General features: G+C 55.6%; 1 protein-coding gene and 1 long non-coding RNA gene across 2 annotated transcripts in view; one reads left to right on the top strand and one right to left on the bottom strand.

The window, feature by feature from the left end:
• Nucleotides 1-13377, bottom strand: part of LOC137210303 (uncharacterized) — an 89017-nt gene extending 75640 nt beyond the window's left edge. Inside the window, exon 1 of the long non-coding RNA XR_010936448.1 lies at nucleotides 12730-13377. This is a non-coding gene — a long non-coding RNA (uncharacterized lncRNA). The remainder of the gene's footprint in view (nucleotides 1-12729) is intronic.
• Nucleotides 13378-13566: 189 nt separating this feature from the next.
• Nucleotides 13567-16497, top strand: POU3F1 (POU class 3 homeobox 1). Its single transcript, XM_067725567.1, has one exon. The coding sequence runs from the start codon at nucleotides 13609-13611 to the stop codon at nucleotides 14950-14952; it is 1344 nt and encodes a 447-aa protein (XP_067581668.1). The 5' UTR covers nucleotides 13567-13608; the 3' UTR covers nucleotides 14953-16497.
• Nucleotides 16498-17600: the final 1103 nt, after the last annotated feature.

Here is a 17600-nt window from a genome sequence, read left to right as displayed (position 1 = left end):
CAGCCCCTGCAGCAGCACAGGCAGGCTGCCAGGAGGTGAGTCCCTTCCCCTGCAGCAGCATGGCATCCTCCAGGCTGGGTCACAGTGAGGGTCACAGGTCCAGCCCAGCAGGGGTGGGAGCAGCATGCAAGATTCCCCCAGGGCGCCCAGGCCAGGCAGCTGCTAACAACCCCACAGCCAAGACAGAGCCCTTCCTCTTGTCTCTATAGGGGGATTGGGGCCCCGAGTTCTCAAGGAACTTCTCTAAGAACCGGTAGGGAGAGGAAATACATAAACAGAAGGGTCACAAAAGCATAAACACTGACCAGCTCTCCAACATACGCACTCAGTAAGCATAACTGAACTAGTGGCTGTGTTAGGCATTCAGTTAGTGGATGGATGGATGGATGGATGGATGAAGTGGGTGGCTGAATGGATGGGTGATGGATGGATGGGGCGGGGGTGGATGGATAGGTGGATGGATGGGTAGGTGGATGGATGGATAGATGGATGGGTGGATGGGAAAACAGACGGAGTCATGATTTCCAGGTTAGCATAGCCCATCAGAACAAGATCTTCCTTTTCCTTTGTCCCATCCAGAAAACCTTCTTTACCAGGTTTCTTTATTCACCAAAGACTGAAGCACCAGACTCCTCCCTTGGCCTCTGCATTTTGAGCAACTTTTCTATTTCCTCTTCTCCGTACCTTTTCCTGCAGGAGAGGCTGAGGAGCCCAGGTCACAGGCACAGATGGGTGGTCAGGAACTGAGAAACCCACCCTGGCTGAGGCCTGTGTGCTCACCATCTTAAGGAAAGGACAGAGGGAGCCAGGCCAGGCCAGGTGAGCACCGCCCTCCATCAGAGTTAGTTAAGCACAGGGAGTGTTTCAGGACAGTCCCATCAGAAAACAAGTGTGGAAGGGGAAAATCTACAGCTTTCATTTGGGGAAAAACAATCAATTGAAACACCTGACAGCGAGATTAATTTCGCTTTTCCAAAAGTGTGTTGTGAGCAACCATACTTCCAGGAGATGCTTCCCAAAGGAAGAGCCCTGGGGAAAACTAAGTATGGGAAACACTATATGTTAAATGTATCTTATGATCATTCACAACACATATTAGCATAAAAGTTTGTAACGGGTCTTCCCTGGTGGCGCAGTGGATGAGAGTCCGCCTGCCGATGCAGGAGACACAGGTTCGTGCCCCGGTCCGGGAAGATCCCACATGCCGCGGAGCGGCTGGGCCCGTGAGCCATGGCCGCTGAGCCTGCGCATCCGGAGCCTGTGCTCCGCAACGGGAGAGGCCACAACAGTGAGAGGCCCGCGCACCGCCAAAAAAAAAAAAAAGTTTGTAGTAAAGAAAAAAAAAAGAGAAAGACAAATACCATATGATATCACTTAGATGTGCAATCTAAAACATGGCACAAATGAACCTATCTATGAAACAGAGACAAACTCACAGACATAGAGAACACACTTGTGGTTACCAAGGGGGCGGCGGGGGGGAGGAGAGATGAACTGGGAGTTTGGGATTAGTAGATGCAAACTATTACATATAGAATGGATAAACAACAAGGTCCTACTGTATAGCACAGGGAACTATATTCAGTATCCTGGGAAACCATAATGGAAAAGAATAGAAAGAAGAACGTATATATGTGTATAACTGAGTCACTTTGCTGACACCAGAAATGAACACAACATTGTAAATCAACTATATTTCAATAAATAAATAAAGATATATCTTTAGGGAAAAAAAAGAAAACAAGTACGGAACTTTCTTTTCTCCCTTCCAAGAGCCTCGGCTCCGAGTCGCACCTTGGCTCCCTGAGCAGAGTCCAGAAGGCAGGGCTTAGCTATGCAGGGAGCTGCTGCGGGGCCAGGAGCTAAGCGGTGGAGGGTATACAGAGAAGATGTGACTGGGAGCCCCAGGGAGAGAAAGTTCTGAGGCAGGCCTGGTTGAATGGGATTAATGTGGGCACCCCACCCTCTACTGGGTGGCTTCCAGGAGGCTCAGGGCCTGATCCTGGGCAGGGCCCAGGCAGGACATGTAAGACTCCAGAGCCGTGATTTTCTCAGGACCACCCTGCCTCACCCATTGTGGGGATCCTGCCCTTTCTGAGTGGCAGACACTCGTGACTGTGGTGACTGGGAGATGGGAAGAAGCTGAAGGAATAAGAGGAAGCCCAACTGTCTCCCCAGGATTCCTTGTGTTGTTGTAAAAATTAAATGAAATAATATATTAAAGTACTTAGAAATATAGTAGGCGCTCAATAAGTGTTAGCCATCAGCACTTAGGATAGTGCCTTGCACAAAGTGGGCACTAAATAGTTGTTGAATTAATGTACGAATGAATGAATGAATCCTGCCCCCACTTAGCTCCTCTGCCTCAAACACCAGAAGATACAAGTTAATTCTGTCTCCGTAACTACTGAGGAAGATGTGCACATTAAGCCCATTCTAACCCGAGGGTCTTTGCACTTGCTATTCCCCCTGCCAGGAGTGATTTCCCTCATATCCTCACATGAGGGTTCCCTCCCTCACTTGATTCATCTCTGCCACTGAAAATGAGAATGGGCCCTGACCACTGCCTGCTAATAGAGCTCCCAAAGTTGTCTCTCCTTTCCCAGTCAAGGACCCTCACCAAGTACGTACAGACACACACACACAAATCCAGGCAATTCTAACTAGACAACTTCAGTGTCCCCACCCTACCCAGAGTTAGGCCTAGAGTAGACAGGGGCTCTGGCCTGGCAGGTGGCCCCTCCCATACGCTGATGGCCATTAGTGCCCATGCATGACAAGGGCTCACCCAACCCACAGAGGAGGTCATGCTCTGTCCCCAACCACCCCCCTCCCAACCAACCTTGGCAAGAACCACGGTACCATGCAAACAGTAGAGTCTACTGGACCGTGATTTAAGATCCTAGCTCTAAAAAAAAAAAAAAAAAAGATCCTAGCTCTATCACTTAAGGGAAAAAAAAAAATTTTATTGAGCACTTACTGTGTGCCAGCCACTGTGCTACCCTCCCTACACACTTGAGCTCAACTAACCCTCACAACAATTAAGCAAGGTAGGTGTGATCCTTATTTTATACCTGGCTGAAGCAGAATAAACTGGCTAAGTGCTCAGGCTGTAGAATGAAACAGAGCTGGGTTCAAATCTGAGCTCCTCCACTCACAGTGTGACCTTGGGCAAGTCACTGCAGCTCTCTGAGTCTCTGCTTCCTCCTCTGTAATGAGGAGATAAGACAGCCACTGCCTTTGATCCTGCTGACAATCAAAGGAGATAATGGATAAAAGTGCCTGCAACCTTCAAGCAAGGTCGGGGCCCTGCCCTTCCTGCCTTATCTCACCGGCTTCCCTGCCAAGGTTTGCAGGCTGGGACTGGTCTTCCCGATGGTGCCAGGCACAGGGCTGGGCACAGCTGGCACACACAGACTATTCCTACTAATTAGCAGATTCTCCCAAGGCCTTGATTGCAGAGAGCACTCCCTGTCCCAGAGCATCCAAGCAGGGGATCCCCACCCTGGGCAGCACCAGGGGGAACACCTCTGGAGGGAGGGCCCTTCCTGCCTCCGAGCCTCCTTGTTTTAGAAGCCCTCACCAGGCTAGACCGGGTGTCCTAATCTGAACCCCAGATCCTGTCCTTGGGCTCCTAGGGCCTGAGTTCCTACCTAGAAAGCCTGACTGGCACCCTGGCTTGTCTAGAGACCCACAGGTCACGCACCCCAGTGCCTGACCCTGCCCCAGCCCCTTAGCTGTACCCTGCCTTATGCGGACAAACAGCCTCCACTCATACCAGCTGTCCAAATCACCCATTCCAGAATCCCAAGCTCCAGTCTGCCCACTCAACCCCCCAGCTGCCATCCACCTCTCCACAGCTGTCACTGTCACCCCATCCAGCAGCCCCCCACGCATGCACACTCAGAGCCTGCAGCCGGTCCACACTAACCGTGCCCTCTGCAGGGCCCTGAAGCCTGGCAGAAAAATCACCGAGGCGCTTTGACATTAATCAAAGACATTCATAAATAAATATGTGTAAATTATATGCAAACCAAGGTAGGAATTTACATCTTTCACTGCTGAGTCAGCATCTCCAGGCACCAGGGACGCTGCCTGCAGCTCAGGAGGTTTGGCACAAGAGCCCTCCCCTCTAGCGGTCCACTGAATGATCCTAGATGTCTCATCTGAGATTCTCGAACTTTCAAGCTGGAAGCATCAACCCCTGTTTATTGATTGCCTAGTACATGCCAGGCATTATACATACTATGGGCATTCAATGAGATAACAGGCAAAGTACTTAGAATGGTATCTGGCACCTACCTAGCAAGCACCCAATATACGTGGGCTATTATCATTAATATCTCTCAGTTTCTTCATTTGTAAAACGAGAATCAGAGCTGCACCTAATTCATAGTGTTTTGGTGAGGATGCAATGTGGAAACCCAGGTAGAAGCACTTAGCACAATTCTTGCACACAGTAAGCGCTCAATAAATCTTAGCCATTTTATTAAATAGTGTGTGCCCATGCAAACAAGTTCTGGAAAGATACAGCCAATAGGAGTAGTTAAGAGAGGGGAGGAAGAGAGATGAACAGAGGACTTCCACTTTCTGTTTCAGATATTTATGAGGCAAAGAATTTGACAAATGAGCTTGTATGGCTTTCAGCAGCAGCAAGAACAAGAAAGCTATTTCTATGTGGTGGAATAAAAGCCACCAAGGCAGAGACCATGCCCTGGGAGCCTCCACTTCTCAGCCACCTCCTCACCGTTCTGCACCCCTCCCTACTCAGCCTCTGTCCCCAGATGCTCTCCTCAGAACCTGGCCAGGGAGAGCAGTTTGCTCTGGGCACGGTGTTTATATTAACAACACCTTATGTGACTTTTCCTCTCTGGCAGGACCAGTAAGTCCAGGAACTCTGAAACTTCTCCAACAAGCTAGGCCAGGTCTCCATTCTCCCACCTGCCCTCAGGGAATGGGCCTGGACCCAGGTAAAGGTCTTCTTTCTTAGATGTGGTCCCATCCCCGGAGCCCACAGAGAGGCCATTAGGTCTGGATTCGTCACTGCTCTCCGAGCATCACTTCTCTTTCCTGCTCCTGTCAGGAGCATATGTACCAAATCTTTGGATCCTATATGTCTTCATCCTGGTTGCAGACAGAGAATGAAATGAGATGGAAATGAGATGACAGAGGTACAGCCATGTGATCATCCAACAGGCCTTTCTTACTGGTACCACCATAGACCAGGAATTGGGCTGGGTGCTGGGGAGACAAAGATGAACCAGAGCCAGCTACCCCCAGGAGCGCACAGTCCCATGGGAGAGACAGATATACAAAGGGCAATGACAGTGCAGGCCCACAAATGCTAACACGGAGGTGGTCTTCACAATACATTGTGGAAGCAGGGCAGAGGTCGTGGCTTAGTCTAGAGAAGGAGTAAAAAAAATTCCCAGAGTGGGTAACCCTTGAACTAGGACTTGAAGGATGTGATGGGAGGATGGGGGTGGAGGGGTGCGGGAGAGAAAGACATTCCAAGGAGAGGGAGCTGAGTGCACAAAGGTAGGGAATCATTAGGTCCCAGTGTGTTTGTGGGAAAGAAGCTCCGTGCTGCTGGTTCAGAGCAGAGGCAGGGGCAGGACCAGAGGGGATTTTGGGCCTGATAATATATACAACTGGGAGCAAGGGAAGGCTTCTCAGGAGGCAAGTGACATGTCCGAGTTGTATCTTGGGGGAGCACTCTGATTTGATTCAACGAAGGGACGGGAGGAAGGAAGAACGGTCCTAGACCAGTCTTAGATTTTATAACCTACCCACTCCCTTATTCTTTTAACTTCGCTTTCCTGGAGTCCCTGGGATGTAGGCTTTGGCTGTCCCTTGAGGTGTCCAGAGCAAGCAGGCCAATGGGCCTACAGAAGGAGGTAAACTGAGGCACTCTACAGAAAAGCCCTTCCCTGGTAGAAATGAGAGCAGGGACGTGAGTCTGGCATGTACTCTGTTCTCAGCCACAAACCAAAGCTGAGACTCGAGGGTGATTTTATCTGCCATGACAAGTCCACCCCCAGGCTCAGACAGGTATTGTTCTGGGCTCAGCAGACATCCCCAGGTCGGACAGATGTCCAGAGCTCAAACAGACATTGCCCCCAGGCCAGGAAGATGTTGCACCAGGCCCAGACAGATGCCATGCCAGGTTCAGACACATGTCCTGGGCCCAGACAAAAGCTGTCCTGGGGCCAGATAATATTCTGGGCTCAGCCAGGTGTCCCAGCCTCAAACAGATGTTGTCTCCAGCCCAGACAGATGCTACCCTAAGCTCAGACAGATATCTGACACCAGAGATATATAAAGATGCTAAGAGGTCCCTGGGAAAATATAATTCCTAAATCCTCCTTTGCCACTTCCGCCCTCCACCTGCTACTCTCAAGAAAGCCGAGGAATGCCAGCATTGAGCCCAGTCAACTCTCTCCTGACCCTCCCAACTTGTAACAGCCAAAGAGCTATATCATTCTGTCTTTCCCTCGACTCCAGGCTAGCCTGCTGCACAGAGGGGAGGGGGAGGCACATACAGTTGGGGGATGAATGAGGTACATGAACAGAAGTACAGGGCATCTGCGCCATCTGTGGCGTGGTAGGTAGTGGTGCCCAGGCTACCCAAGCTGACTCTGTATGGAGAAAGGGGACTAGGGGGATCAAAGCTGATGCAAAGACCAGGCCCACTTAGTCTTACCTCAAACCCCACCCTCTGGAACTGGAGGGGAGAAGTCCTGTGACCTCATCTGCATACTCATGTACCTTGACCAATACCCCAGGAATGTCATTACTGGGTCATTTGAAAATAATTGTTGCTCCAAAGCTGGGCTGCACTAAACTAGGGAGAAAGACGGGATTGGGAGGCCGGCCTGGTGTGGACATTAAGTGGGAGTGAATCCCATTCATCAGCTTGGTCCTAGCTGGAAGAATGACCTTCTTTCCCCAAGAGCCGCCATAGGGACGTCATGGACCAGAAAGGAAAAAGAGCTTTCCCATCACCGCCACACAGCTCCCATCAGAAACTAGAGTTGTGTGTACTGCAGCTTTGCAGAAGTTGGGGTTCAGAACCCTGGGTTTTCCCGGTCCATGGGTGGAGGAGGGACAGCCACTAGACCTGGGGTGGCAGAGTGAGAGGCGTTACGGTGAGAGCCTGGCCTCCCCATCTCCCCATCTGCCATAAGGGGCCTCATGCTAGTCTCTTCCAGAGGGGAGTTCCAAGAGACAGCAGCTCATGAATATGTAAATAATCCATGAGCCATGCCCCCGCCCACAGGTGAAGTTGGGACCTCCCTCCAGCTCTGCCTACTCCCCCTCCAGAGCTTCCTGGAGGCTGAGGAAGGTGAGGTGTGGTCTTTAAAACCACTCTTAAAGGGAAGCACTGTCTGATACGATTACAAACACTAATGCACACATATTAACCAAGCACAAGCACCCAAACACAAGCGCTGAAATCCTTCTGGGCATCTGTAAAGTACGAACAGGAATTCACGCAAGCAAGCTACAAGCACACCAAGCCCCCAACACACTATTGAAAACACTGATGCACACAAACACAAGGGAACCCCCCTCCCTCCCTTCCCCCCTACCTGAGCTGTCTACCCCCCACCCTCGGTCGGGCCAGAGTCAACACCAGGCCCAGGAAGGCACCTCCCTCGTCTAACAATGGTGACAAGAACTTAAATCATCACTGCTGCTCCCACCCCACCCTGTGGTGTTGAATTTTGCAGCCATCCAGATAAAAAGTGTGTTTAAAAAAAAAGAGAGAGAGAGAAACTCAAACCCAGCCCCAGCCTTTCAGAGTGATTAATCCCCGCTAATGATTTACCGATTTGCAGAGAGCGTGTTCTGCATAACCGGATCGTGGGCATTAGCACCAGCTCAGAGGCTGCCATTCTGCTAAAAATGAAAGTAAATTTCAAGAGCAATTGACCACCCCTAATCTGAATATTCTACTGATGCACTGGGAGGATCCCCACACCACACATAGACCTAGGGGGCCGAGGCAGGCGCAAAAATACAAGGGAAGGTTCATCCCTAAGAGATATTCCACCTTTCATCCTTCCTTCCCTTCCCCAAGTCTGAGAGATAGAGAACCTTAAATTAAATGAGACTGCTTCTTTCTCCTCTGCCAAAGGCAGCCATGCCTCTCCTACCTCTCTGCTCTTCTATGCTAGGCTCTTTTGAGCACTGGAAGGACAAAAGAGGTAGGACACCTAGAATGGCTGAGCTTAGAGGGAGAGAGGTGGGGGACTGAGAGCTCAGAATAGTGATCACATCCCTTGTGGGAGAGCTCTCTGGATGGTGGTGAGCGCTATGAATCTGTCTAGCTGGTACCAACCTGCACAGAGGGAGTGGATGCGCCTACCCAGGCTGGAATCTGCAGCAGCCAGGACCCTGACAGACTCTTCCAGTCAAAAACACATTCCAGCCCGGAACAAGCAGGTTATGGGCGTGGTCACTCCTGACACCGCTCAGCAAGAACTGGTTGGGGGAACAGGCAGGTTCTGTTCCTACTCACACAGCCTCTTACTCACCCCTAGCAGCCAGGGAGGAAAACCAAGCCATGCTTCCCCTTTCCGAGTTTCCATCGGGACAGTGATCTCATCCCGCCTTCACAAGAACCCAGCAGAGACCATCCTGCCCAGCTTACAGATGAGAACACTGAGGCTCACAGAGGTCAGGAGGCTGAGACTGGTCCAGTATCATCCAGCAGGCCTGAGTCTGAGTCAAGATGGAAGCCAGGACCCTTGACACTCTGAAAACACAGGATCTGGGGCATAAAAAGACTGGCAGAAGGGAAAGGAAGTGGGCTGAGTGCTGCCCGCATCCCGCCCCCCTTCCAGCCCAGCCTGCCTCAGACAAAGACTTCAAGCCCACGCACACAGGAGGGCATCCTAGGACACAAGCTCCTCTAGCAGCCCTCCCCACGGGCCCGATCTCTCCTCTCTTTAGCTCCGCTCAGCACTCCTGACTTGCGAGGAATCCAGGTGGAGTGTCTTGGAGCCCGTCTTCCCGCAACACTGAAAAAGCCTTGGGTCTGTGGCTGCATCTCCTCTCAGTGCTGCCCTGGACTCCAAGGACCCACTGCCCCACACACAAGACACAGCAGCAGGGGCCCAGAGTCCAAAGCGGGAAAGCAGCCAGAACCAGCTGCCTCCTCTTCCTCCCAAATCTCGTTCAGTGAGCCACTGTGTAGGCTCGCCTGTCTGGGATGTGCGTCTGGAATATTACAGTGCATGTGTGGCTGCGGTGCAGCTGATGGCGAGTGTGGTCAGACTCTAGAGGCTGCATCTGAACTTCTCAGGCGGGAGTGTGAATGTAGATGGCAGGGGTTTGTGTCTGTGACTTGAGACTTTGCACAGAGAATGTGGGGCTTGTGTAGCTGCAGTTCAGCCCCACAGAGCCTCCCCCTGCAGCCCCTCCAGCTCAGAGATCCCCCACAGCGAGGGCCCCATCTGCCGGAGGCTCGGTGACCTGTGTCAAATGAGCAGGCGCTCGGTCACACTCCAGAGCCTGGAGGAGGTCTTGCCACTCTGGGAAAGCCCGGGCAGCTCCTGGCCTGGGGGCAGTCTGGGCAGGGGCCCCTGCTGGGGAGGGAGGCCGGGGAGCCTCTGAGACTGGCGGCGGCCTGGCTGGGAGCTGTCCTCCGCAGACAAGGAGAGTGAAAAAAAATATATGACAAGAAAGGGCTTTCCTGCTTCCTTCGAATGAGTGGGGCCACTGACTCGCATGGACTAAACTCAGGGCTGGGTACAGCCCCTTCCTCTGCTTTCTGATCCGCTGTGCAGATGGGTTAGTTCCTACAGGATGTAGGTGTCTGTGTGATGCGTGGGGTGGGCCTCTTTGTATCTGTGCACTGGGTGGGAGAGTGTGTGCTCATGTTTGTGAACACACGAGGGTGTGCCCATCTGTGTGAACTGGCGTGCCAGCTGAGAGCCTCCATGCTTGTCACCCGAAGGGCCTGCAGGTCCCCTCTATGTCTACGTTGCTGAAGGAATGCCTACTTGAGCCGACTACAGCCTCTGCATGGGTTCTGCGAATGTTCCTGTTGAGACACATGCCTGTATTTATCATTGTGTGTTGATTTGTGTGACTCTGAATATCCAACCTAATGATGGGAGTCCATGTGTTCCTATTACGCATCTGAATGTTTGTCTCCAGGCTAAATTTCACGTGTGTATCTGCGGGCTATGCATTTGTGTGTGTGTGTGTGTGAATGCACATCTGTTCATATGCCTAAACCATTCTGTGTCTGCATTGGTCAGCTGGCTGTCTGACTTCCGTGTTCTGGGTTTTCTCTGTGGTCTGTGAGGGTAGGGCTCCTGGAGAGAGGAGATGCTCTGTAACAGGTGTCTCTGCCAACGGCCATGTCATAGCCCCCAGTGTCCCACCCAGAATCTCTAGGGGCAAGAGCAAAGGAGATGTCGAGACTTCCTAGGGGAAACTTAACTCTCAAATATAAGAAAATTGTGACTCAAGACCAAACCCATATTATTGTAGGAGATCTAAAACTTCCAAAGCAGAGAAAGGAAAGTTATCCTTTCCTAGTTCACACTGTTGTTCACCCCAGAGCAGCATCTCATATTAAAAGGGGGCATCTAAATTACATGCTTTGTTTCATCCTTGCAGCTTCAGAGCAAACCTGAGAAGCAGGCATTACTGTCCTCATTTTAAGATAAAGAAACTGAGGCTCCAACAGGCAAAGCAAAGGGCAAGGGTACTGAAGGGGGGTAATGGGATTGGGACTGAGATTTGCCAGCTGACAAGCTGGCAACCTAGGAGCCTGGCTTTGCCGCAGCCACCCCTCAATTCAGCACAGACCTGGGGAACTCAGCTTCAAGAGTGCCAGCTGACCAGACAGCTCTCTCTGTGAGCTCTCTCTGCTGTGACGGCCAAAGCCGCTGCCTCCACACCCTTCCCATCCCACAGCCACAGGGAGGATGACAGGGAGTGGGACCTCCACACATTCTCGGCCCTCGGACGAGCCTCAGTTCCCTCAGCTGTGCAATGGGAGAACAATCCCAGCGCTCACTCCCGGGGCTGAGAGCGGCAGGTAACGTGATGAATGAAAAGCATTTGGTAAAGCACCCATTGCTCGTGATGACCGTTCCAAACAACACCTGTCCACTGTCCAGACATTTCCCTTCCTCTGACAGAAACTGAGACAGGTTCATAGACTCACAGACCATCAGAGCTGGAAGGGAGTTTACCAGAGAGGTCACCTGACCCAAACCTCCAGAACCCCGCTCTACAGATGAGCAAGCTGAGATTGAGTTAGACAGAGGGAGTAACCTGTTCTTTCACTGGGCACTAACAATAGAAACAACGAGAGTGAAAAGTCCTTTCTGAGCCCTTTTCACTCACGTTGTCTTGTACCACCCTCTAACTTACCTTAGTGAGACAGGTGTGCTACTTATGGTACTGTTATTCCCAATTTACAGGTAGAAGAACCAAGCCCTAGAAGACTGGGCCAGAGTTATTCTTGCCCAGGAAGACAGTAGCAGGTCCAGGTTGGAAGCCCAAGCTTCAGTGTCACGCAGGTCTGGTTAGGGCTGGTGTGAGAGGGGACTTCACTACAGGATTCCCAGCCTTCGTCCTACCTCCTGAGCCTGGGAGAGAGACCAGGAAGGCGAGTGGACCAGGAAGTCCTGGGCTGCCTCAAGGTGACCACTTCCTGGCCCAGAGTCCAGGAAAGCCCAGCATCCCGAGCTAGGTTCAGACACAGGGCTCCATCACAGCTCTTGCAGTGAGAGTGGTACCTAAGGACTCTGCTCAGGACAGCGGCCAGTGGCCACCCCATCCCTTGGGGGTTAGCCAGAGGCTGGTCCTAGGGCGTTTAGGGCCTGGATGAGCGCAGTCTGCGCCCAAGGATGACCCTTGTCACTGTCGACTCTGCCCCAGTCACCCCCACTGCGGCTGCCCCCTGAGCCCCCCCATCACCCTTCTTCACACACTGAGGCTTTATTCCACAGTCCTGACTTGCCAGTAGGGCCCTAGCTGGGCCCCCAGCTCAGTCCTCCAATCTGGGACCCCCGGGGCCCTGGAATCTATGAATCCATTGGAGGCAAGATCAGGGATAGAAAAGAGGTGAACTGGCAGCTGGAAGACTCCCCGAGAGCCAAGCCTCAGCGTGGGGAAGACGTGGAGGCTACAGCTCATTCCACTCATCCTCCAGCCAGCGTGGCACAGAAGAGCTGATGCTGGGGCCCAAGTCCACTCAGGACCCTTCGGGGAGTCCCCAAAGACCTGGGGGATGAGTAGGTAAGCCACTGCACGCCGCACCTTTCCAACAAGACCTCTTCAGTCCCAGTTCCCTTTTCAGCAGCCCCAGGCAAGTGGGTTAAACTCCAGCCCAGGGCTCCCTGCAAGGCTGGACAGCTCCCAGCCTGCACGCCGGATTTCTGAGGCACCAGCGCCCTTCCCCATGTCCACGCCACTCCTCACCTAGAGCAAGTTTCCCCGGGGCGTGACCCCGCCATGACCCAGGCCAATGAGCCGGGCAGGCAGGAAGGAGAAGGAGCGAGGCGGCGGCGTGGGTCAGATACCCGTGGGCCCGGTGTGTCCACCATTCCTGTCCGCGGTGCTTTCCCGGAGCCACGGTCTCCACCTCGAGATCCTCTCACTCAGGAACCTTGGAATCGGCCTGGTTACAGGAGCTCCCGTCTCCCCACAGCATCGCTGCCGCCGGCCGTTCCGGCCCCGAGCCACCCGCGAGGTACTCACCTGGGCCGCGGCGCCCGGGAGGAGAGCCCGTGGGAGGCGTGAAGTCGGGGCCAGTCCGACTCTGCCCGCGCCCGACGGTCTCTCAGGGCGGCGGAGGTCGACGGAGTTGCGCTGGGCGGACTAAAGGGTGAAGAGGGAAAACGAGGCGGGCCAGGGAGGAGCGCAGAGGAGAGCTCCGTGCCCGCTGGAAGTCGCGGGAGGCGAGGCGGGCGAGGTGAGCAGCCGCGCCGCAACCGAGCCGGGGACCCGCGCCGCCTGCCGCTCGCAGCCGCCGAGACCCGCGGGAATCCCGGCCCGCCGGCAGCGGCACGGCGGAAGGAGGAACGCGGGGCTGAGCTGCTTCTCGGAACCCGAGCGCCTCCCGGAGCCCGCCATCCCCGCCACCGCCTCTGGCCACACGGGCGGGTGACCGGCGAGAATTCTGCTAGCTTGGAGCGTGGGACCCGCCGGGCTCGGAGTCTCCAGCGCCGGGGGAAAGTGGGGCCCACGCAGCCAGGACGAGAGGGGGTGCGGTCCCAGTGCCACCCCCGCGCCACTCCCCACGTGGCGGCCGCGCCCCCGGGGCGTGAGCGTATACGCGGAAGGTAGGGGGACTGTGAATGAAGCCCCAGCGGCCAATCAGCATGGTCGGCGCGCGGGACCCCAGGAGTGAGGCCCAATGGCGAGCTCCGGGCGGCCGGGCCGAGAGGCAGGCGGGCAGGGGGGGCGGGGGCCGGGACAGGGGGGCGGGAGGCGGCTCCGCTGGCAGCCAATGGGCGGCGGGTGGGGTGGGGCTCCGGAGCGCTGAGCTGGTCGGGCTTTAAGCCGGCGGAGCGCGGCGGCGGGGCCCGCAGACGGAGCGGAGCGGCGGCGGCGGCGCGGCGCGGGGCGCGGGGCGGCATGGCCACCACCGCGCAGTACTTGCCGCGGGGCCCCGGCGGCGGAGCCGGGGGCACGGGACCGCTTATGCATCCGGATGCCGCGGCGGCAGCGGCAGCGGCGGCGGCAGCCGAGCGGCTGCACGCGGGGGCCGCGTACCGCGAAGTGCAGAAGCTGATGCACCACGAGTGGCTGGGCGCGGGCGCGGGCCACCCCGTGGGCCTAGCGCATCCGCAGTGGCTACCCACGGGAGGAGGCGGCGGCGGCGACTGGGCAGGCGGCCCGCACCTGGAACACGGCAAGGCGGGCGGCGGCAGCGCCGGCCGAGCCGACGACGGTGGCGGCGGCGGCGGTTTCCACGCGCGCCTGGTGCACCAGGGGGCGGCCCACGCGGGCGCGGCATGGGCGCAGGGCGGCACGGCACACCACTTGGGCCCGGCCATGTCGCCGTCGCCGGGGGCCGGCGGGGGCCACCAGCCCCAACCGCTCGGGCTGTACGCGCAGGCGGCCTACCCGGGGGGCGGCGGCAGCGGCCTGGCCGGAATGCTGGCGGCGGGCGGCGGCGGCGCGGGGCCGGGCCTGCACCACGCGCTGCACGAGGACGGCCACGAGGCTCAGCTGGAGCCGTCGCCTCCGCCGCACCTGGGCGCCCACGGACACGCACACGGACATGCACACGCCAGCGGCCTGCACGCGGCAGCGGCGCACCTGCACCCGGGCGCGGGCGGCGGTGGCTCGTCGGTGGGCGAGCACTCGGACGAGGACGCGCCCAGCTCGGACGACCTGGAGCAGTTCGCCAAGCAGTTCAAGCAGCGGCGCATCAAGCTGGGCTTCACGCAGGCCGACGTGGGGCTGGCGCTGGGCACGCTGTACGGTAACGTGTTCTCGCAGACCACCATCTGCCGCTTCGAGGCCCTGCAGCTGAGCTTCAAGAACATGTGCAAGCTCAAGCCGCTGCTCAACAAGTGGCTGGAGGAGACCGACTCGTCCAGCGGCAGCCCCACCAACATGGACAAGATCGCGGCGCAGGGCCGCAAGCGCAAGAAGCGCACGTCCATCGAGGTGGGGGTCAAAGGCGCGCTCGAGAGCCACTTTCTCAAGTGCCCCAAGCCCTCGGCGCATGAGATCACAGGCTTGGCCGACAGCCTGCAGCTGGAGAAGGAGGTGGTGCGCGTCTGGTTCTGCAACCGGCGGCAGAAGGAGAAGCGCATGACCCCGGCGGCCGGCGCCGGCCACCCGCCCATGGACGACGTGTACGCGCCCGGCGAGCTGGGGCCGGGCGGGGGCGGTGCGTCGCCGCCCTCGGCGCCCCCGCCGGCCGCGCTGCACCACCACCACCACACACTGCCCGGCTCCGTGCAGTGACCCCGCGGGCCGGGCCCCCCGCCGGTGCGCGGCGAGGCGCCGCGCGGCCTGAACTCTTTTTGTTCGGTTGCTTTGGATTTTACAAAAAGCCCAGAAACTTTCGAATAAAACCAAACACCCGGACGACCCTCTCCTGCGAGCGGCGAAGACGGCCGATAGGCTGCGTCGTCCGAGCCCCGAGAGAGAGGAGCGAAGATCCGGAACGCGCCAACTCACCCCGGGCATCCTGCCCGCCGCCTGCTCCCTGCCCCCAACCCCTCGACGACCCCCACCCCTGCCCCCCCGGGCTGTTCGGGGCCGGATCCCGGCAGCGGCCTCCCCACAGCGACAGGTAACGCGGTACGGGGTTAGGGATTACCCGGGAGAGAGGACGGAGAGAGGAGAGTTCCCCATCCCTCTCCCCGGCGCGGATTCCCGAGCCTGAGCGTCGAGGGTGGGGGACTGTCACTTTATTCGCTCCACGCCTCTTCTCTCTCATAAGGATGCGCCCCATCCCCCTTACCTTTCCTCCGGGCTTGGTTTTTTACAGTTTTTATTTATTCACGGAGCCTCTCGGCTCCTGGGGTCCTTCTAACTCCGCCCGCGCCCTTAATTTAAATCGCTGTATACTGTATTTATCGGGGCCCCGGAGGGGAGGCCGCGAGAGCCGCGTCTGTGTATAAAAGCAGGAAATAGCCAAAGCTTTAATCTAGCCTAATTTATTTTTTCCCCTTACCTTCCCCTACCCTACCCCAAAAAAGCAAAATAAAACAAAAAACAGACAAAAAAGAAAAACTAACAACAAAAAAAAATTCGAGTGTTCATTTTTCGTTTCGTTTTATCCGAGCTCCGGCTCGGTTCCCGGCCACGCTGGAGGGGTCTGCGCTCCCACGCACACGCAGATGGGAAGGGGCTTCTGCCCGGCTGTAGACCGACCACCGCACAGCAGGGCCCCCACTCCCCGCGGGGCCCTGACCTCCCGGCCACAAACAAACGAAACTTGGAAAAGTTGGAGATATTTTTTAACCAGCTGTAGAAATAAGCCGTTCCCTGAGAACCTTCTGCCTGAGTCCCTGCAGCTTCCGTCCGCTCCCTTTCAGCCCCCTGGGATGCGGGATGCTGGCGGAGGCCTGCAGAGAAATTCCCCAAATTTGGGGTGAGGTGGGAACCATGTAAATATGTGAGATATGTACACACTGGCGGGGAGAAAGAAACATTTTGTGCTTGGTTTTTATTTTTGGTTTTCCGGGTTGCCCTCCCTCCCCATACTAAAGGATTTTGTACACCCACTAATCCGAAAAAGATATTTTAATATGATTTCCAGATTTCTGATCCATCTCTATTTATTTTCTGGATGTGTTTGGAGCTTCCCCCTTCTCCATTTCTTGTTCTGTTTGTTACCGTTTGAATTTAAATTTTGTTATTTTATTTTTATTATTTTTTGGAACAATGTTTTGGTGCATTCTCTTTGTATCTTTATTGCAAAAAAATAATAATAATGTAGACTGGGAAGTTCCCTTTATATTTATGTTATAGTAAATATTTTATTACTCACATAAACATGTACCCCAGGGCTGTGTCCTGTCCTCTTTACTGCTAGGGCTGGGTTGGTTTGTGGGTGATGGGATGGGATACCCCGACTCACCTCCCCCAAAGTTCTGGCCTCACTCTCTTGGAGGAAGGTGACCACACAGACCTTCTTCCAGGCCAGTATCGGTGCTGCTTGTTACTTGGGCAATGGTTGAGCCCCTGCCTCAGATGAGTGAGGTTAGGGAAGATGAAGCTACCTCATGTCCCCCACCCCACCCCATAAACAGACTATCCTGGGACCAGACCAAGGCCTAAGACACTGCAGACACCACACCGAATTTGGATCGGCCATTCCTCAGGCACAACTCAACTGCTCTTCTGGGCCAAGGAAGAAGCCTGCCTCTCTCGACCTGGACCACCAGCCGGGCATCTTTGTATTCCCCACCTCTGACTTTGCACTCCCCAGGTGGGATCCAGGCCAACTTCATCATTCTGGGTCTTGGGGCAGTTGGAAGCCGAGTCAGGCCCCACCAGCCCACCCCAGCTGGCTTTCCACCTGCAAACAAACAGTACCCAAACCTGCCTGGATCCACTGGGAGTTCTAACAGATTAGACAGGGGTCCTGGGGGAGTTGAATGGCCTGGGCAGGGACCCCCGCCAGTTTGCGTGGGCAAAGCTGGTCCTACTTCTATGCAAACAAATGACCTGCCCCAACTTCTCTTGGGGAGGAGTGCGGGCAAGAAGAGCTGTGCCACCAGAAAGCCCAGGCATCGCCTCTCCAGGGATGGGTCCCCAAGGGAACCCCCGCTCCCCAGGGAGTGATGCTCCTGCCTATAGGAGGCCTCCCGGGCTGTGCAGTCATGACCTGGGGAGGGAAGCGGACATTCTCAGACATCCCCCTGTCAAGCCTTAAACACAGCCTGCCCCCCTCCCCAGAGTCAGGATGGTGGAGGCAGCTCCGGGTTTCAGGGCCAAAGCCAGACTATCTGTGTCCCAGTCAAGCTCTTTCTCCTTTAGAGCAACTCCTCTTAAAAATACTAATCAAACAGCTCTTCCTGTTTCCTCCGTAGATGCAGTTCTTTTCCCTTCTCAGGAGAAACCACATGAGGTTTCTGTCACTCTTCGTGGAGACAAAGCTT

This window comes from Pseudorca crassidens, chromosome 2 (assembly GCF_039906515.1).
Source record: "Pseudorca crassidens isolate mPseCra1 chromosome 2, mPseCra1.hap1, whole genome shotgun sequence".
Taxonomy (NCBI): domain Eukaryota; kingdom Metazoa; phylum Chordata; class Mammalia; order Artiodactyla; family Delphinidae; genus Pseudorca; species Pseudorca crassidens.
The sequence above is the reverse complement of the archived record's forward strand: the minus strand, read 5'-3'. Positions and strand labels throughout refer to the sequence as shown.

What these genes read in the sequence shown, in the direction of transcription:
- POU3F1 (XM_067725567.1), top strand. Translation starts at nt 13,609, where the DNA reads ATGGCCACCACCGCGCAGTACTTGCCGCGGGGCCCCGGCGGCGGAGCC.